A 19,328-nucleotide genomic window follows, 5' to 3' on the forward strand; every position below is an offset into this window, starting at 1 on the left:
TTATCATAATCAGATAATTCTAAACTTCTTGGATAAAATAAATTACCACGAACTGAAATTAAAGTTAATCCATACCATCTTTTAATAACGTTTCCATTTGAATCAATATAAAGTAATAAACTAAAACATTTTTCTTTTTTACCCACTTCAAGACTTTTATCATTTAATTTTTTTGATTTACTCATATCATAAGAATATTTTGCATTATTAATAACATTTTCTAATAAATGTGAAATTATTTCTTCAAATTTATGAATATCTTCTTTTGTAATATATGGTGAATGAAATCCTAATTCAGTTATCCCTCTGTTTTTATCTACATCAATGTGAATTCCATCATCCATAAGATTTGTCTGTTCTATATCAATTGTAAAAACTTCTCTGTCTGTTAAGTTAATAAATTCTTTTGCACTTCCAAAATATGTTTCTTTAAATGGTTTTATAAAACTTGTTTGGTCTAGCCTTGTGATTGGGTCATTTCTTAGTTCTTTTAAAATTTTGTCTATTTGCTTTTCTTTTCTTAATTGTTCATAAAATGAGAGTAATAAAGAACAATAGGAACTTGTCATTTTAAATTATTAAATTTATTTTTTAGTTCAAAAAAAATAAAAAATAATTTAAAATTTTTCTTTATTAATTGAAGAAGCAAAAATCTGAAGAAAAACAAAACTCCAATTAAAAAAAGGGTTAAAGCAAAGTGCACATCTTATGTGATGATTTTTGTGGTTGATTTTTGTTTAAAACAATATGAATTGCTTCATCAAATACTTGATTGAGTCCAGAACGAGTTAAAGCTGAACATTCCATATAACAAATAGCTTTAATATCTTTTGCAAGTTTTTCACCTTCTTCAGTTGTAATTGGTTTTTGGTTTTCATCAGCCAATTTTCTGATCATAGCTTCATCATTACGACAATCAGTTTTTGTTCCAACTACCATCATTTTACATTTTGGTTCATAATGTTTAATTTCTGGTAACCATTTAGATGAAATATTATTAAATGATGTTCTTGATATAACTGAAAAACATAATAAGAAAAGGTCAGTATTCGGATATGATAATGGTCTTAACTGTTCATAATCTTCTTGTCCTGCTGTATCCCATAATCCTAAATTAACTGGCTTTCCATCTACTGTCATTGGTGCCATGTAATTATCAAATACTGTTGGTACATAATCTTTTGGAAATTCATTGGTTGTATAACAAATTAATAAACATGTTTTTCCAACAGCTCCATCCCCTACTACAACTAATTTAACACTTGTTGCGTCTGTTTGTGCAGCCATATTTGATATTTAAAAGTTCTTACATTTTATTTTTTAGTTTCATTTTTTAATTTATTATTTTCGCTTTTTTTTTATTTTTTATATTTTTTTTTTAATACTTAATGGTTATCATATATTCTTTCTTTTTCTCTTATTCTATTTTTCTCTTGTTTTGTAATTGTATTTTGCCATTTATAACAGTCGGATTATAAAAATAAAACTTTTATATTTAATTCTATTTTTCTACAAAATTTTAATTAATTTAATTTAAAAAAGTCTTCTTATATAGATCTTGATGAAAAGTAATTTCTGAAATAACTAAGTGAAATTTCTTTGTGTCTGTATTTATTTATTTCATTTCATTGCTCTAATTAAAAAAATTATCGTAATTTCAATTTAACTACTAGATTTCAATTTAACAACAAACAATTCAAAGAAGTTTTTCTAAACTTCTAAATTTTTATTCTTAAAAATTTTTTTAAGTATCATAAATTAGTTAGATATATACTATCTACAATTTCCTTTATTAAATTCATTATTTTATTGAGCAATATAATCAATAAAACGTATATATATTGTAACTACTGTTATCATTGATTCTAATTTTATTTTTATTTTAAAGGAAGAATATTTTTATATTCATTTGAAAATTTTTTATTACGTCATCTTTTTATATTTAATTTTAGCACAAAACTCTTTTATTTTTAAATAAGAATGAAGATTTTTTTCCAATCTCTTCTGATTTTTTTTTTGATAATGACAAAAATTATATCCAGTGTCTCTTTTGCAATCAATTACACTTGTTAGGTATTGTGAATGTAAAAATAAAAGAGAGGTGATGAGAAAATACACGAGAAGAGAGAAAAGGACCCAAGGATAAAACAAAAGGGAACTGAAAAAAAAAGTAAAAAGTGGATGTTCAAAGGTACATCAATTGAACAAGACCCTCACTTCTCTGACAAACGTGAAAAATTGAAGAAATCGATGACATTTCCAGAAAACTTCTATCAGAAAGTAGATTTTAATAAAGTCAATATTGAAGTAATGAGAGCCTGGATTACATCGAAAATAATTGATATATTAGAAGTAGATGATGATATTCTTGTTAACACAATCGTAGGGTTTATTGAAGAAAATGTTTGGTGTTTCTTCTTTAAAACAAAAGAAAAAGAAACTTACCTATCAGGGAAATGAAACAGATCCTCGTGATTTAGAAATTGATTTGGAGGCATTTCTTGGAGATAAAACAAATGAGTTTGTAGAAGAATTATGGGGTTTGTGCCAGATGGGAGAGAAAAGTAAAGACGGTATTCCAGAATGCCTAAAGAAAGCAGCTGAAGAACGTGAGGCAAGAAAAAGAAGAGACAAAGAAAAAGGGGGATACCAACCAAAGTACCGTAGGACAGAAAGGAGTGAGAGTCGAGAAAGAAATAAAAAGAAGTAAATTTTGATTATTCAATTATGTTTGTCATTAAGTTTTATTATTTATTGTTTCAACAGAGTTAATGAGATGAAGTGATTAAAAACAAAAAAGGAAAAAAAGAAAAAAAAGGGATTGTATTTCAAGTTAGGTAAAAAAAGAATAAGGAAAGAATAAAGAAATAATAAAAAGAGTTATAATTAGTTAGAAAGAAATAGAAAAGAAAACAAAAGAGAAAACTATGAATAACAGAAATGGATGTTATTGATTTGAAACAAACAGAAATTTTTTCAGTAGAACTGACAGAATTACATCAGTTAGTATTAAATGCAGCACAAAGAGGAGTTGCCATTCAAAATAATCCAAAAGAGTCAGATGTTTTTTCACTTCATGAAGATGAGAATTATGCAAGTGCATTAAGACGTATAATTGTATTTATTCGATCTAAGTCTGCAAATATGTTAGGAGAAGTAGTAAAAATAACATCAAGTAATCAAGAAGAATTAACATATGAAACAATTGTAGCAAATATTTTCATTGCAGATGTGATGATAACATTTTATTTATATTGTGGATGGATGGATCAATTAACAGAGAAATTAGCAGATAAAATGGTAGGAAGATTAAAAATTATTGGAGATAATATTAAAGCAATAAAAAATGAAACTGTATTTGATGTTGCATATAAAACAATGATTAATCAATGGAGTTCATTAGTTAAACTTCTTTCATTAGAAAAACAATTTAGAAATATATGGAGTTATTTCTTTGGATATTGGAAAGATCCAAATACAGAAAATTTTAGTACTCGAGTTCGTTTATTAAGATTTATACAATTTTCAAAAAATGAAACATCAGATGTTAAAATAGTTGAAGGAGTTCTTAAAACGATTGCAGTTTCAATAAAATCAGCAAAAAAAATAGAATTAAAAGCAGAAATAATGGAAGTATTAGAAAATTTAATGTTTTCATTACCAGAAGGATCATTTGGAAAAGAATTAAATATAGTTCATGGAATTATATCACCATTTTTTAATAAATCATTTGAAATGGAATGTCATGGATCAAAAATAGAAGCAATTATTCATATGAAAACAAATTTAACAGAAATTCAATCAGTAACAAAATATATTAGTGGACTTAATGAAATTAATGCAAAAACAGAACCAATTTTAAATTATATTGAAACATTATGTAAAGGAGTACATGAAAATACAGAATTATATATACCAGATTCATATTATAATCTTCCAAAAGAAGCAAAAAAAAGAATTTCACCATTTAGAGTTTTACCATTAAGAAAAGAAGCAGAAAAATATATACAAGCAATAATGGGAGTTGTTGTAAATTGTCCTGCTAAAGTAGAAAAAGAAGAAATTGAAAGAAGAGCTAGAAAAGTAGTATTTTGTGCAGCACATAGTCTTCCAATTACATATCGTATTCTTGATTCATTTTTTGAAGATAAAGAAGATTATTTAAGTCTTAGTGTTATGTATAATGCATTACATTTAATTGTTAATGATAAATTTTTATGGATTAATGTTGAAGAAGAAAAAGAAATTCATGCAAAGAAAAAAGTACTTACACTTGGTAAAAGAAAATTTCTAGAACTTTATCAAAATGTTTATGATAAAGTAAAAGAAAATGATTCATATACAAATATTTCAAGAATATTAAAAATTCCAAGTCATATTAAAGAATTTATGGCATCTAATTGTGCAAATGATACATATATTAAAGCTAAAATGTTTGAAGCAGTTAAAAGATGGAGAGAAATTCAAAAAGGAAAAATGGCAGGATTAGATGTAAAAAAAATAAGAGATACAGAATTAGAAGTAGTAAAAATATTAGAAAGATGGGGAAATGAAGTTAAAATAGAAGGAATTACAACAGGAATTAGTACAGTTAAAAAAGAATTTTTATCAGAAATTCCAGAAGATTTAAAAAATCCAAAAGAAATAATAAATAAAGAAAAACAAATAGAAAAAAGAAAAAAAATTATTAAAGAAGAAAAAATAAAAGAAAAAATAAGTGATGAAATGATTCTTTTTGTACAATTAATTAGATATATTTCAAATCTTCCTAAAATGTATATTATTTATACACAAAAACAAGGAGCATTAACATTTTTTTCATTTTTAATAAGTAAAAATGATTATTTAGCAGAAGCTGTAATGGAAGCTATATTTATAATGGTATTTCAAGAAGCAACATATAGAACATTAATTGTATGGGATTTAATGAAAGTAGTTATTGATATTATGGAAAATGATATAGCATATCAAAATATGATGGAATTTGTTGATGCAATTATGTGTTTATGGACTGTTAAAAGAATTAATGAAGCAACAAAAAGAATTGAAGAAAAAGAAAATCAAAAAAAGAAAAAAAAAGGAAAAAAAGAAAAAGGAGAAAGTATTGTTGTATTTACTGAACATTTATCAGAATATATTGAAGCAATTATTACTGTATTAGAACAAAGATTTAATCAAACAATTAGAATAGAAACACCACAATTATTAACATATCTTTATTTTACATCATTAAAAGATTTTGATAATACAGTATGGAATATAACATATAAAAATAAAGAATATATTGGACAATATTCTAGATATTTATTTATTTTAATGTCTAGTAAAATACCAGATTCATTATTAAGTATTAATAAAAATTTACCTTATATAGAACAAGAACAATTACAAGTAACTAATCAACATTTACTTTCAATGGATTATATACAAACATCAATAATATTAAAATTACTTGAAGAAAATGAAGGAACACATTCAATTGTTCAAAGAATTGCTAAAATAGTTAAAAAAGAATTAACAGGAAAAAATTTAACAAATGAAATAAGATATAGATTATTAAATATTTATTTATCTACACTTTATCTTAAAGGAACAAATAATATAAATAATGAAATAACAAGTGAAATATATTCATTAAAAAATCCAGAATTTAATAAACTTGGAGAAGAAGTTACACCAATTATTAAAAGTATTATTAAAGAATTAATGGAAAAAACAGAATATCAAGAACCAAATGAAAGTAATTTAATATATTTATTATCATGTATGCATCCAGATATATTTTATTTCTTTGTAGAACAAATTAAATCATATGCATTACCATTAATAATATCAGAAAAAGTTAATATTGAAAGAAGAAGACAATTAATGTTAACTACAATGATTATTTTAAGTAATTGTTTAATGAAAGATTGTAAAGCTATTTTTTCAAGTGAATTAGGATATAAATTAATATTAAGTATTCTTTCTATTATTAATGAAGTATTTCTTCAACTTAAATTACTTTGGCCATTATTTAATATAACAAATACAACAAATGATTTATTTAATTGTACAACAAATTTCCCTGCATATTTTGCACAAAATTTTGTAACATTATTATATTATTTTTGTAAAAATATTAAAAAAGAACCAATACTTCATTTAGAAGAACCTACAAATTCAGTACTTCCAATTTCACTTCAACTTCATTTTTTAGTATGGCCATTAGAACAAAGAACTGATATTTGTCAATATTTAATTAATACATTTATTAATCCACAAATGAAAATGAATCCAATTACTGATGTATTATGTTGTTCTGCATTAGAAGCAGTTTGTAGTATTTTTTCATTAGCACCATTATCACTTGGAGAAAAATTTTTTATAAAACCAAAACGTATTGTAGAATTAGAAAAGATGCATTCAGGAATTTTAAAATGGATTATTAGATTTCATCCAGATTTAGTATTTTCAAGAAAAAATCCAGATATTGAAAATATGACAGAAAGTAAAATTATTATTAAAGCTATTGCAAAAGTTTATTCTAAAATATGTCAACCAGAATTTTATGAAAGTGGAGTTAAAGTAATTGATAATAAACATATTGAATTTTTAAAAAAAGTTAATACATATATTAATATTGAACCAGAACCATTATTTATTAATAATTTAAAAAGATATGGAGCATCATTATTACATCATTCATTAATTACATTAATGGCAGATGATGAAAATATAAGAGTTTATGCATTTAATGTAATTTGTTGGTTATTACCAATTAAATTTGGACTTTCAGATATTTTTGATCAAAATTTATATGAAAATGTAATTAAATATAGAGTTGATATTTCAACTACTGTTGAACAAAATAGATTAAAAGCAGCTACTAATATTTGTGAAATGTGTGTTAAATATTGTAAAGAACATGCTAAAATTGTATTTTATAAAGGTACACTTGCAGGAGGAGGAAATAAATTATCTGATCTTCAAAAAAAATGGGTTGTAACATATAGTATTTATTGGTTACCATATGTTAATTTAGCACAAGATTATACACGTAAAGAATGTAATAAAATTTTAGATATTCTTGTATATGATGTTACTTCAACAATGACACATAATTCAGATCAAGCAATTATTTTTTGGTCAAGAGTATGTGAAAAAAGAAATGAAAAAGATGATATTCTTGGAGATGAAAATTCAAATTATAATATTATTTTTAATTTCTTAAAAAGTGAATTACCTAAAGCAAAAAATAGAGATTCATTTTTAATTATATTTCAAGCATTAATGAAAATTGATCTTAAAACAACATTTTTAAGAACAGCTCAAGCATTATCATATGAATTTTCAAGAACAATGATGATATCAAGAGGAACATATAGTGAAAAATATAAAGGACAATATATTGTTATGAATGTATTAAATGATTTTATTGGAGATGGTATTTTTGTTGAAGATTCTGGTGTTCATTATATGATTGTATTTTCTATTCTTATTTGTTATGCAGTTCAAGATAAAAAAGAAGTAGAAGTATTTTATAATTTTATTAAAAAATTATGTTATAATTTCTTTGATTCATATTCATCAGATAAAAATTTAGAAATTGCTAAATGTGGTACAAAATTTTTTACATTAATTTCAGCATTAGAAATTGATAATATATTAAATAGAGAAACATTACTTGAAATTATGGATAATTTTTGTCAATTATCATTACATCTTAATAAAATTAAATTACTTCAATTAATTAAAAAAGAATTATTTGAATGGTCATGTTCTGGAGATCCAACATCTATGAATGTTCAAGCATCTGTAAATGCATGTAAATTTTTTAATAAAGTTTTTAAAATTGGAGATAATGATATGCCAATTGATCAATTTGTATTTACATTATTAAAATTAAAAAATTCATTAATAAATACAGATGAAACACAACAATTAAATATTGATTATAAAAATATTATTTTTCAATATATTATTGAAATTATAAATATTTTAGATATGTTTTTACATAATATTCCTGATATACAATTAATATCTAAAATTATGTGGGTAGTTAGTTGTTTCCTTATTTCATATGAAGTTCCAATTATTATTTATCGAAAAGCTATTAAAATGTTAAAATATGCATTAAATCCTGAAATATATGATAAAATAAAACCAGAAATAATATTAAATACACTTAAAGAAATTACATTAAATAATCAAAATATGTTTAAAGGAATATTAATTATGGCATTAAGAGGATTAACTGATAATGATTCAAAAGATATTTCTGCTGAAATTTTTGCAAGACTTTTATCTAAACCAGAACTTTTCTTTTTTGCTTTTCCAAAAAAACCAGAACTTGTAGTACCAATTTGTATTATTGCATTTACATGTTGGTATTGTGATAGAACAACAAATCTTATATTAAGAGTTGGAGATGATTGGGAAATACTTGCAGAAAAAAGAAATATTTTAGTTCAAAATGCAGAAAAATTAAAAGAAATTAAACTTAAAGATTATTTAAATTATTGTAAAGAATTAGCAGAAAAAGATGTTAAACATATTTCTATATCTGTTTTAATGAGAAATGTATTAAATTGTATTACACCACTTGTTTCTGCTAATTTTGTAACTATTGTAGAACTTTTCTTTAATGAATGTATTATTCCAGAAACATCATCAGTATTTAGAGATATTTTAATGAGATTTGTTGTATATTTCTCAACAAGAGCTGAAACAAAAAGTGAATTTGTAAGAATTATTTCAAATAAAAGAGATCTTATTAAAGAAAGTCCTTATGTTTTTGATTTACTTGATGTTATGGTAAAATCTGCTGTAGAACAAGAACCAATAACAGAATATAATTTTATAGAAACACCTGAAATGTTAGATTCAGTTGCAATTAAAATTTTTGGAATAAATAAAGAAAATATTACTGATGGAAGTATTAGTATAAAAGAATCTATTACAAGTGAAACATTTAATTCTTCAATTGATAAATCTATTTCTTCTAAATCATCAGGTGGTCAAAGTTCAAAAAGAAGAGTAAATAAAATATTATCAAGAAGATTTGATGATTAAAAAAAAAAAAAAAACATAATTTAATTCTTTTTTTTTTTTTGTTATTTATTTTAAATAAAATAAATTTTAATTTTTAAAATAAATTTTAATTTTTAGATACAAAAGCAGATTCTATTTCTTGTTTATAAGTAAATTTTTTAGATAAATATTCTATTTGTTCAATATTCCATTTAAATAATTCAATATCTGATTTAAAGAAATATAAAATATCAAATTCTGATAATATTAAAGAATTTTTAAAAACATCTTCAATATATTCTTTAAATGAATCTGTAAAACAAAATGATATCATTTGAAAATATTTTTTCATATCAATAATTAATTCATTTACAATTTCTTTATTTTTTATTCTTAAATCCCATATTTTTTTTAATTGTGCATATTCAATTCCAAATACAAAAATTCCATTTATTAAATATGATTCAGGTTTAATAAATGAATTTGTAATAATTTTAATAAAATCATTAGTATATCCTTTCATTTCTTCTGGACTTTGTATTTTTAATGGAAAATTATTTAATGTACCAAATATTCCTTCTGCAATTACTTTTAAACAAATTAATGTTGGTTCAAGAAATTCTGAACCTATAGTAAATATTGATTTAATTATTTTAACTGAAAGATTTTTTATTTTTTCTTGTTTTTTACAATTAATATTTAATGTAATTTTTGTTGAATTAAATGAATGTAAAATTTCTTCTTTTTTCTCTTCTTTTATTTCTTTTAAATTTGTAAATAATGGATTTGGAAGTGAAGGTAAAATTGTTTTAATTGAATTTGAAATTTCTTTAAGAGAATAAATAGGTTCAACTTCAATATTATTATTTAATTTGTTATTAATTGGTTTAAATAATGATTTTGTTTGATTTTCTGCATTTAGTTGTTCAATAGGTTTAAATATTTGATTATTTCTTTTAAATAATGGTTTAGTAATATTACTTTCCATTCCTGGATAAATAATATAAATATTAGTATTACTAAGTAATTTTTGAATTATTTTTTCTGCTTCATTCATTAAAAATCTTCTATGAACCCATATTCTACCTGGATAATTTGTTGATTTTAACCAAAAAACATCAGATAATATAGTTCTCTTTATTATTGAAGATGAAATAGGAATATCTTTTCTACATTGTCCATATCCTAAAACATAACATTTATTATACTTTTCAATAATGATTGTAGGACATTGTATAATTTTATTTTCATCTATAATTTCTAATGATTATTTATAATTTCTTTTCTTTTATTTAATTATTTTATTAACAAACCTGAACGAACAAGTATTGTTCTTCTTTCTGATAATTCTATATTCCAAATAATATCTTGATATACAAGAATTTTATGAGTTTGACAGAATGAGATATCAGACATTTTCTTTTTTAAGTTCTTTGAGGTATTTTTATCTTAAATTAATTTATATAAAAAGAATTTAAAAAATAAAAATAATTTTGTTTTATAAAAAAAAAAAAGAAAAAAAAGATAATTCATTGATAAGTTCATGCAACAAGAATATACTTATCTTTCTCAATTTCCTGATATTATTAAACAACTTAAACAATTAAGTAATTTAAATAATCCACAAATATTATTTGATTCAAGATTAGAAAATTGGAGAAAAAATGAATCAATTTTTAATGAAAAAATTATTGGAAGAAATAATATATTTATTCTTATTCATGATATGGAAGGAAATATTTTTGGAGGATATATTAAAGCAAAAATTAATAATGAATGTGAATGGATTAAAGATGATGAAGCTTTTATTTTTTCATTAGAATCAAATGGTAGAATTATTACACCAAAATCTTTTCCTATTAAAAAAGATAAAAGTCAATATGCAATCTTATTATTTTCAAAAGATTTTGATTATCTCTTTCAAATAGGATTTGGATATGATATTGTTGTTACAAAACAAAATCATTCAAATAATTTTTTATCAGGAGTTAATGAAACATCTTTTGAATATGGAAAATTAAAATATCCATTATGTGGAAGTAAAACATTTATTGTATCAAGAATTATTGTTATTGAAATGAATTGAATTTCTTTTCTTTATTTACTAATATTTTATCATTAAAATAATTATCTAATTTAGATATGAAAAGAACCAACATTCAATTTATTTCAATAATACGTCCAACTTCTGGGAAAAACTTAAATGACGTTTTTGGTGAAATTTCAACATATTCTTTAATTTCTGATACTAATGATCGGAAATTATCATCCCAATAATTAAAATAAATATTAAACTTAGCATCTGATCTAATAGACAATTCTACACCTACTAAGAATTCTGAATTTTCAAAATTTTCTCCAATACACATAAGAATCTAAAATATGTAAATATTATATTTAATCTTCTATAATAATTTTAACTTTTATTCTTACTTTACTATTTTATTTCAAATAGTCTTAGGAAAATTATATTTAAGGATTTGTTTTTATATAATTTTTCTTTCCCAAACCCTATTCTAAAAAACTTCACTCATTGTATTCTTTTCTCTCTTTACAATATTCTTTATACTTCAATTTTCCTAAAACTACTTATATCTCTTTTTTTTTTTTTTATTAAATATATATTTTAACAAACTAAATTTTTCCAAATACATTCTGCTTTTGCTAATGGTACTCCAAACCTTAATTTTCCACCTTTTTCGTATGAAGTAGTATTTGGTGTCACTCCAAATTTCATATAATAACAATCACTTCCTTTAGGAAAACTTGTTGCTTTTTCAAGTCCATCATATAATCCCCAGAATTGTTCTACAGTAGAAAATGTGTATAACTCTTCCAATGATGAAAGGTTATCTCGTGATTGTGATTCATATTTATTAGAATCAAACCAATATGTCCATTTATTTAATAAAAGGTGTTGTGATTCAAGAGAGGTTGATGGTGTTGTTGGTTCCATCTTTAAATTTTAGTATATTTTTTCTTCTTTATTTTTAAGAATTCTTGTTTTCTTTTACTTTTTATTCCTTCTATTTTTTTTTTTTCTTATCTTTTTTTTTATATTAGGTCTTTTTTTGTTCTTTTTGTTTAACTTCATACATGAAAAATATTGAAGGTTAAAAAGATGATTTTTTTTAATAATGTAGTTTAGTTTATTACAATTATCCATTTATTACTTCTTATTCTTCATTTTCTTGTAAATCTTGTAAAAGAATAATAATCTTTATAATTATATAATCTTCTTTCATTTTAAAAAGATAATTTTGAATAAAACACTTAAAATCTATAAAACTTTATAACAAATATGATTAAAGCCAAACCTCTTATCACTAAATATGAGTTTGTTATTAAAGGAATCAAAAAATATTCCAAATGGAATAAACAACGAGAATATCTTGATGAATGTGTTCAAATATTAACCACATCAACTAATCCAAAAATTGATATTCTTCAACGTTCTAATAAATGTATTGAACCATTAATTGTTTTACTTACATTCTCTTCTTCATTAGATTTAACATTATTACAACTAATTCAAATGCTTTCTATGGAAGAGTTAATTCCTCTTGTTTGTTATTATTTCTTCAAAACAATATTTAAAAAAAAATAACTTATTATATCAGACTCTTCATGATCATCTCTTTATAAAATTACAACAGATGATTTCAAATGAAACTATAAATGCTAAAATTGTTCAAATTACTTCATCACTTTTAACTACTCCATTACTTGCTTCTCTTCCTGTTACTGCATTATATAATGGATTAACTACTTTAACATTAGCTGCTACAACACCTATTCTCCTCTCATCTCTTTTCTCTGTTTTATCATATATTTCTACAATAGCATCTACTCTTTATCCATCATATATTCCACAATTAGCTAAACAACAAATTAATCAACAAGAAGCAAATCATCTAATTGATCTTAACAAAAATTATTTAGGAGAATCTTTAATAGAACCAACTGAACCATTAGTATCAACTCTTTCAAAATATATAAATGATCTTTGTTTATCACCACAATATAGTAACTTAAGAACATATCAATTTGATTGTTTATTTCCAATTTTATCAAATGCACCAAATTTATTTTTCCAAATTAAACCATTATATACTCTTCTTCTTCAAGTATTAATTCCAAAACTTCCTGTTATTATTAATTCTACATTACAATATCATTCTACATTTTTAGTAAATTTTTCTACATTTCCTGGATATCCATATTTTATTTCATTACATATGTTTGAATCTTCAAATTGTATTTTATCATTATTCTACCAATTTTTCTCAACAAACCAATCATCTTTTGTTTTAAATAAACATTTCTATCCTCTAATTATTTCATTTTTAAAAAATGGAGTAACAATTGCACAACCTACTTCAGTAGAACATATTTCATCACCAAAAAATCTTCAAGAATTATCATATTTTTGTTTCTTTTTATTAATATCTCATATGGTTAGTGTAACATTTGATTTATCAAATGAAATTATCAATTTAACACTTAATACATTAACAAAATTTGGTAATTCAATTGATTCATTGGTTTGTATTGAAAAGATGATGAGAGTTATGGTTAATAGAGGTTATTCTATTTGCCAATTATTAGAACTTGCAGGGAAAACTAAAAATGGATGGGGAGCAGTAATTAATGCAATTGAATTAAGTCCTAAATTTAAACATAAAGAATGGAAATGTATTTGGAAAATGGTTGAACAAAATCATTGGATGACTATTTGTAAATATACAAAATATCTTAAAGAAACAGAATTAATTGAATGTGTTAAAGAACTTATTCCAATAATAAATACATTAAATTATTATAAAGAATTAATTAATATTTATGAAGAAAATATTAATAAAATTATTATTATTCATCCATTATGTAAAAATATATTAAAAAATGGAGTATTAGAAGATATTTCAATATGTGAAAAAATTGGAAGAATGATTTCTAATATATTAGGACAAATAGATAAATATGAAAATAAAAAACAAGAAAATGAATTAATTACACTTATTTTTACATTTATTAATGAATGTATTAAAGATAAAAAATGTAAAGAAAAACAAATTAATATTATTCTTAATTCTCTTGAAATATTAAATGAAATTACATTACCTATTTATGAACATATTAATGAATTAATACCAATATTTACTATTTTTTCAAATTTATCTCAACAAATTGTATCAAATAGTTTTAATATTTTTAAACAAATTGTATTATCAATTCATCCAACACAAATTCCAATAAATATTATTTATCAATATATTATTCAAACATCTGATATTAATATATCATTAAGTGCAATTCAATTATTTTCAGATATTATTATTCAATTAAAAGATTCTAATGAATATTTACCTCTTTCTTTAATTATTTTAAAACAATTTTATTTATGTTTAAAAGATAAAAGATATGATATTTGGAGTTCAGCATTACAAACACTTACACAATCTATTGCATATGAAGGAGAAATGATAATAAATTGTATTGATCAATTACTTCAAGATATTTTATTTCCAGTTTTTAATGAAATGAAAAATATCTATATTAAACTTACACAATCAGAATTACCTAAAGAACATACAAAAGTATTATTTTATATGCCTCCATTAATTAAACAATGGAATGATAATATTTGTATTCTTATTGGTGGATTAACTAGAATATTAAAATATATTCTTCCATATGTATCATCTAATTTAAAAGAAGAATTATATAACCAACTTATTGGTGTAACTGATATGGCATTATATAATCCAGGAATGCTTACATGTGAAATGATATTAAAATATAATTATTCACTTTTAATACAATCAATAAATGAAAAAGAAGATATATATAAGAAAGTATTTACAACTTATATTTTAATTGGTAATTTTATTTCAAAAAATAATGGAATAAATACAACTATTTCTAAATTTTACTTAACTACTTCAGAGAAGTTACTTCAAGATCATCTCATTGAAGATGTTGTATTTTCTATTATTCAATATGTTTCTGTATTTCCTGATGATTTTAATATTGAACCAAATGGATTAAGTACTTGTCAACAATTAGTCTTTAATTTGATTGATTATATTCTTTTAAAATATAAGAATTGTCAAAAATTATATGTGAGTTGTTTATGTAAAATGATTAGTTATTTAATTAGTGAATTTAAAGAAAGAGCACAAATATGTGTTTATCATTGTATTAATGAAATTTATAATAAATTAGGAAGTAGTATAAATGAAGAAATTATAAATCAAATAGATATAGAAGAACTTAAATTAAGTATTTTAAAATCAAAATCTACATTATTAAGAATAGTAAGAAGAGATAATAATAATAATCAATATTATCAAAAAATTATGAATAATATTAATAAAATTATTTATTATATTGGAATAACTGGAATAGATTGTTATTATGATTTTTATATTAATATGTATACTTTTAATGATTATAAAGAATTAAATAATATTATATATCAACCATATCAAAATGCAATTAATTATATATATGAAATTATTATAAATAGAAAACAATTAAAAAATGAGAATAATATTATTTCTAAATGTTTATTAGATATTCAATATAATGGTTATTATGATAATTTATCTTATTGGAAACAAAAGATATTATTATCATTAATTCAAATAGAAAATCCAATTGGAATATATACTCAAAATGAATTTGTTAACACAATAATAAATGAATTAGAAAGAATTAAAATAATAATAGAGATAAATGATGAAAATCTAGAGTATATTAAAATAGAATGTCTTGACTTTATGAATCTTCTTAAAGAATTAATTAAAATAAATAAAAATCAATTAGATAAAAAGAAAATTTTCATTGCAATATTACCATTTATTACATTAGATAATTCTAAAATACGACATTATGTTTTAGATATTTTAGATTTATTAACACCTTCAGTTAAATTTAAATAATATTATAAAATAATTTTGTTAATTACTTTGGTTTAACCAATTAAATTCTTGTTCATATTTTTCAATATTTCCTTTAAATGATGTAATAATAGAATCATTTAATGATAATTCTAATTCTTCAAGTTGATATAATGCATCAATAATTATTGTATTGAGAAATTCATTTGTTATTTTTTTTAAAATAAGTTGTTGAAGTATTTTCTTTTTTTTACTAAGTTCATTTCTATAATTTTCAATTATTAATTCAATATGTTTCATATATTTAATATTTCTTTGTATTTTTGTAATAATAAAACTATTTTCTTCTTCTTCTTCTTCTTCAGAAGAGATAGAATAAGGCATACTAATAGTACCTTTTTCATAATTTTTTTTTTGTTTTATTTCTTCTTTTTTAATTTTTTTAGGTTTTAAGTTATTTGTTTTTTGGTCTTTGTGAATAGATTGTATAGTTTTTAGTTTTAAAATATCATCTTTTTTCAACTGTGTTTTATTGATAATTATTACTTCTTTTGGTTCTTTTGGTTTTTGTGATTGATTTAGAAATGGAGATTTTTCATTATCAAAACAAAGATTTTGGTTTTGTTGTAATTCAAGAATTCTATCATGGGCTTGATCTATTTGAGAGAGAGAAGAATTCAAAGGAGAATTAATTGGTTGGTTTTGTTGAGATTTGATAAGACGAATGATATTCATTTTAGACTTTTCTGAATAAATTTGTAAAAGTAAGAATTATTTTAGTTTGTAAAGTTTTAATATTTAAATATAGATGAATTAAGAAAGATAATCTTAAAAAGAACTAAATAATAAATTAAAGTTATTTATAATTAAGAATGACAGAATCAATAGATGAACGTTTTGGTTATATTATTTCAGAATCATTTGATAATCGTCTTAATGCTTATTTAAATGAAACAGAAATAATTACTACTGGATATCAAACAATTATAGGAACAATATTAGGAACATCATTTGGAAGAGTTTTATTGTTTAATAATAAAAGTAATGAAATTGTAAATGAAAAACAATTATTTACAAAAGATCCAGTAATTGGAATTGGGTATGATAGTGGAAATATTTATGCAGCACAAATAAAAGGACAAATAGTAAGAATTTATAATGAATTTAAATCAATTCAAAGTGAAGAAGAATTAAAAAGTAATGAAAAAATAATAAGATTTTGTATGGATCAACAAGGAAATAGAAATAAAAAAATATTTTGCTATGGAATACAAATAGGAAATAATCCACCTCTTATACGTATTATTGATAAAAGTGGATATGGATTATTTGGAGGAAATACAAATTTAATTTGTAAACATTGTAATAAAATTATAGATATTAAATGGGTTGGAAATATTATTTGTTGTATTGGAGGATTATATGATGGAAAAGAATATAAAGATGCATATATTTATTTATATGATTTTAGTACAAAATCAAAAGAATTTCAAGAAATATTTAATTTTAATAATATTAAAATTTCTAAAGAATCATATTGTTGTATTTTACCATGTAATGATAATAGATTTATTATTTCATGGGGACAATTAAAAATTAATATTGATATTTCACCATCAATGATAGTTGAAAATAAAAAAAGATTTTCACAAAGTACATTTCAAGTTAATGATAAAAGTATAAATATTAGATCAATGGCATTAATGGAAAATAGAATTATTGGATTTGTTGATACAAAAGAAGGAAAAAGTGGAATAAAAATATTACAATCATCATCAGGAAATGAACCAAATGCATTATATGAAATAAATTATCCTAAAGAACAAGTATTTTTATTTGGATTTATTAATGAAGTAGAAAAAATTATTTTAATTGGAAAAAGAAAAATAGAAGTTGGAAGAATGAGAAAAGATAGTGATACTATTCAATTATTAATTCAAAAAAAGATGTTTGGAGATATTTTAAATAGAGTATCAACATCAAAAGAAAAATTTACTGATAAAGGAGATATTCAATATTTTTGGAAAAATTATATTCTTCAATTAACAAATATTAAAGATGAATCATTAATTAGATTAGAACAACATCTTAAAGAAAATATTATTGATCAATCTGATATTGTTGCTATTATAGGAGAAACTGAAGATAATCAAGAAAAAAATAAATATATTAAATTTTTTACAAAATATTGTGTAAAATATTATCATAAATTAAAAAAAGGATATAATATATTACTTTCTGCTAAATTATCTATTATTCCTAGTTTAACAACTCAAATTATAACTGAAGATCTTGCTAATTCATTTAAATTAAAACAAAATATTGAAGATTATAAAAATGGATCTAATGTTACATTAAATGAATATATATCTATTATTAATAGTGAAATTGATTTATATAATGAAATTCTTTTATTCCCTGGATTACCTGCTTCAATTCAAAATGAAATAGGAAATGCTACAATATCAATACAAGAACTTATTAGTGATACAAACATTGCAGATTTTCAAGGTTTTGTTATTCAATTTAAATTTAATAATGGTTTATATATTCCTGCATGTGAATATGCATTAAAAACACAAAATCCTCAAACATTATTATTTATATTAATATTAATTGAAAAACAACCTAAAGATAAAATTAAAGAAATAGTAGAAATGTTTGGAAATGATTTTGATTCAGTTAAAATGTGTATGCCACAACAAGATACATTAAATAATTCTATTATAGAATTTCAAATTTATCAAAAATTATTTAAATTATTTAATAAAGCATTAAATAATCCTATTAAAACCACTTTATTTGAATCAATTTCACATCAAATAGAAGATAATAAAAAAGGACCACAATTACTTTATGCTTCTATAAGTGGAAGAATTGGAGATATGAGTCAATTTGCAATTGATTTTATAAAAGAAATTATTTATAAATATATTGAAGAAAATGGAAATTTATTAAACTTTTATAAATATGATTCTGGTATTGAAATTATTCAAAATATAGTTGATATTATTGATAAAAAAAATAATTCTGAATTAGCAAGAAAAGTTTTTGAAGAAATTATTAAAACATCACAAGTAAGTGATATTGTTATTCCTATTATGTTAAAACGTTCTCAATTTAAAGTTCAATTATTTGATGAAATCCCTAATACTCTTAAAATTGGTGATATATCAGATTCAGTTCATGATATGTTATGTTCTTTAAAATTTACAAATCATACTCTTTCTGAAATTCTTAAAATTGCTAAAGAAGAATCAAAGAAAAAAATGTCTAAAGCAAGTGATAAAACAGGAGTTCCTTTTAATATGACAACTCTTTGTTCTAAATGTCAAAAACCATTAACTGGACCTGTTAAAAATGTTTTATGTGGTCATATTTATCATGATTCTTGTCATAGAGAAATACTTGTGT

At 21.8% G+C, this 19,328-nt stretch overlaps 9 protein-coding genes across 9 annotated transcripts in view, besides 48 other annotated features; 4 read left to right on the forward strand and 5 right to left on the reverse strand.

Annotated features, from left to right (window-relative positions):
• EDI_298450 (uncharacterized protein) overlaps window positions 1–569 on the reverse strand; it is a gene marked incomplete at both ends in the record, with an annotated part of 1,032 nt that extends 463 nt beyond the window's left edge. The window contains one exon of the mRNA XM_001733181.1: window positions 1–569. This exon is cut by the window's left edge and continues 463 nt beyond it. Coding sequence (XP_001733233.1) covers window positions 1–569 — 569 coding nt within the window.
• Window positions 568–639: a sequence feature (AT_rich).
• A 48-nt stretch (window positions 640–687) lies between these two features.
• EDI_298460 (RAC GTPase, putative) lies at window positions 688–1,287 on the reverse strand (the record flags this gene model as incomplete). Its single annotated transcript, XM_001733972.1, has 1 exon — window positions 688–1,287. The coding sequence occupies one exon, from the start codon at window positions 1,285–1,287 to the stop codon at window positions 688–690; it is 600 nt and encodes a 199-aa protein (XP_001734024.1).
• A 23-nt stretch (window positions 1,288–1,310) lies between these two features.
• Window positions 1,311–1,453: a microsatellite.
• An 18-nt stretch (window positions 1,454–1,471) lies between these two features.
• Window positions 1,472–1,541: a sequence feature (AT_rich).
• Window positions 1,542–1,719: 178 nt separating this feature from the next.
• Window positions 1,720–1,748: a sequence feature (AT_rich).
• Window positions 1,749–1,866: 118 nt separating this feature from the next.
• Window positions 1,867–1,926: a sequence feature (AT_rich).
• A 255-nt stretch (window positions 1,927–2,181) lies between these two features.
• On the forward strand, window positions 2,182–2,710 carry EDI_298470 (serine/arginine regulated nuclear matrix protein, putative; the record flags this gene model as incomplete). Its single annotated transcript, XM_001733973.1, has 2 exons — window positions 2,182–2,403; window positions 2,453–2,710. 2 exons carry the CDS (start codon window positions 2,182–2,184, stop codon window positions 2,708–2,710), a joined length of 480 nt encoding a protein of 159 aa, XP_001734025.1.
• Window positions 2,711–2,787: 77 nt separating this feature from the next.
• Window positions 2,788–2,925: a microsatellite.
• A 15-nt stretch (window positions 2,926–2,940) lies between these two features.
• On the forward strand, window positions 2,941–9,054 carry EDI_298480 (uncharacterized protein; the record flags this gene model as incomplete). Its single annotated transcript, XM_001733974.1, has 2 exons — window positions 2,941–3,502; window positions 3,557–9,054. The coding sequence occupies 2 exons, from the start codon at window positions 2,941–2,943 to the stop codon at window positions 9,052–9,054; spliced, it is 6,060 nt and encodes a 2,019-aa protein (XP_001734026.1).
• Window positions 4,638–4,714: a microsatellite.
• Window positions 5,048–5,094: a microsatellite.
• Window positions 5,523–5,572: a sequence feature (AT_rich).
• Window positions 6,096–6,129: a sequence feature (AT_rich).
• Window positions 6,575–6,624: a sequence feature (AT_rich).
• Window positions 6,636–6,658: a sequence feature (AT_rich).
• Window positions 7,185–7,216: a sequence feature (AT_rich).
• Window positions 7,517–7,553: a sequence feature (AT_rich).
• Window positions 7,706–7,749: a sequence feature (AT_rich).
• Window positions 7,809–7,836: a sequence feature (AT_rich).
• Window positions 7,875–7,906: a sequence feature (AT_rich).
• Window positions 7,922–7,983: a sequence feature (AT_rich).
• Window positions 8,462–8,503: a sequence feature (AT_rich).
• Window positions 9,050–9,149: a sequence feature (AT_rich).
• EDI_298490 (uncharacterized protein) lies at window positions 9,140–10,428 on the reverse strand (the record flags this gene model as incomplete). The annotated part of the gene is made up of 2 exons (XM_001733975.1): window positions 9,140–10,272; window positions 10,326–10,428. The coding sequence occupies 2 exons, from the start codon at window positions 10,426–10,428 to the stop codon at window positions 9,140–9,142; spliced, it is 1,236 nt and encodes a 411-aa protein (XP_001734027.1).
• Window positions 9,482–9,516: a sequence feature (AT_rich).
• Window positions 9,646–9,725: a sequence feature (AT_rich).
• Window positions 9,869–9,896: a sequence feature (AT_rich).
• Window positions 10,007–10,056: a sequence feature (AT_rich).
• Window positions 10,247–10,320: a sequence feature (AT_rich).
• Window positions 10,429–10,451: 23 nt separating the features above from the next.
• Window positions 10,452–10,535: a sequence feature (AT_rich).
• Window positions 10,536–10,639: 104 nt separating this feature from the next.
• Window positions 10,640–11,114: a repeat region.
• A 57-nt stretch (window positions 11,115–11,171) lies between these two features.
• EDI_298500 (uncharacterized protein) lies at window positions 11,172–11,968 on the reverse strand (the record flags this gene model as incomplete). The annotated part of the gene is made up of 2 exons (XM_001733976.1): window positions 11,172–11,387; window positions 11,648–11,968. 2 exons carry the CDS (start codon window positions 11,966–11,968, stop codon window positions 11,172–11,174), a joined length of 537 nt encoding a protein of 178 aa, XP_001734028.1.
• Window positions 11,285–11,306: a sequence feature (AT_rich).
• Window positions 11,389–11,440: a sequence feature (AT_rich).
• Window positions 11,611–11,642: a sequence feature (AT_rich).
• Window positions 11,969–12,015: 47 nt separating the features above from the next.
• Window positions 12,016–12,068: a microsatellite.
• A 245-nt stretch (window positions 12,069–12,313) lies between these two features.
• On the forward strand, window positions 12,314–15,956 carry EDI_298510 (uncharacterized protein; the record flags this gene model as incomplete). The annotated part of the gene is made up of 2 exons (XM_001733977.1): window positions 12,314–12,577; window positions 12,633–15,956. The coding sequence occupies 2 exons, from the start codon at window positions 12,314–12,316 to the stop codon at window positions 15,954–15,956; spliced, it is 3,588 nt and encodes a 1,195-aa protein (XP_001734029.1).
• Window positions 12,601–12,629: a sequence feature (AT_rich).
• Window positions 13,811–13,916: a sequence feature (AT_rich).
• Window positions 14,264–14,291: a sequence feature (AT_rich).
• Window positions 14,387–14,423: a sequence feature (AT_rich).
• Window positions 15,319–15,402: a microsatellite.
• Window positions 15,425–15,602: a sequence feature (AT_rich).
• Window positions 15,811–15,856: a sequence feature (AT_rich).
• Window positions 15,943–15,981: a sequence feature (AT_rich).
• On the reverse strand, window positions 15,975–16,649 carry EDI_298520 (uncharacterized protein; the record flags this gene model as incomplete). Its single annotated transcript, XM_001733978.1, has 1 exon — window positions 15,975–16,649. One exon carries the CDS (start codon window positions 16,647–16,649, stop codon window positions 15,975–15,977), a length of 675 nt encoding a protein of 224 aa, XP_001734030.1.
• Window positions 16,181–16,251: a sequence feature (AT_rich).
• Window positions 16,257–16,277: a microsatellite.
• Window positions 16,321–16,381: a microsatellite.
• A 54-nt stretch (window positions 16,650–16,703) lies between the features above and the next one.
• Window positions 16,704–16,784: a sequence feature (AT_rich).
• Window positions 16,785–16,786: 2 nt separating this feature from the next.
• Window positions 16,787–19,328, forward strand: part of EDI_298530 (uncharacterized protein) — a gene marked incomplete at both ends in the record, with an annotated part of 2,658 nt that continues 116 nt past the window's right edge. Inside the window, one exon of the mRNA XM_001733182.1 lies at window positions 16,787–19,328. This exon is cut by the window's right edge and continues 116 nt beyond it. Coding sequence (XP_001733234.1) covers window positions 16,787–19,328 — 2,542 coding nt within the window.
• Window positions 17,409–17,438: a sequence feature (AT_rich).
• Window positions 18,069–18,148: a sequence feature (AT_rich).
• Window positions 18,508–18,532: a sequence feature (AT_rich).
• Window positions 18,625–18,685: a sequence feature (AT_rich).
• Window positions 18,819–18,886: a sequence feature (AT_rich).

The sequence above is a fragment of the Entamoeba dispar genome, genomic scaffold, assembly GCF_000209125.1.
Source record: "Entamoeba dispar SAW760 scf_1105229457915 genomic scaffold, whole genome shotgun sequence".
Taxonomy (NCBI): Eukaryota; Evosea; order Mastigamoebida; family Endamoebidae; genus Entamoeba; species Entamoeba dispar.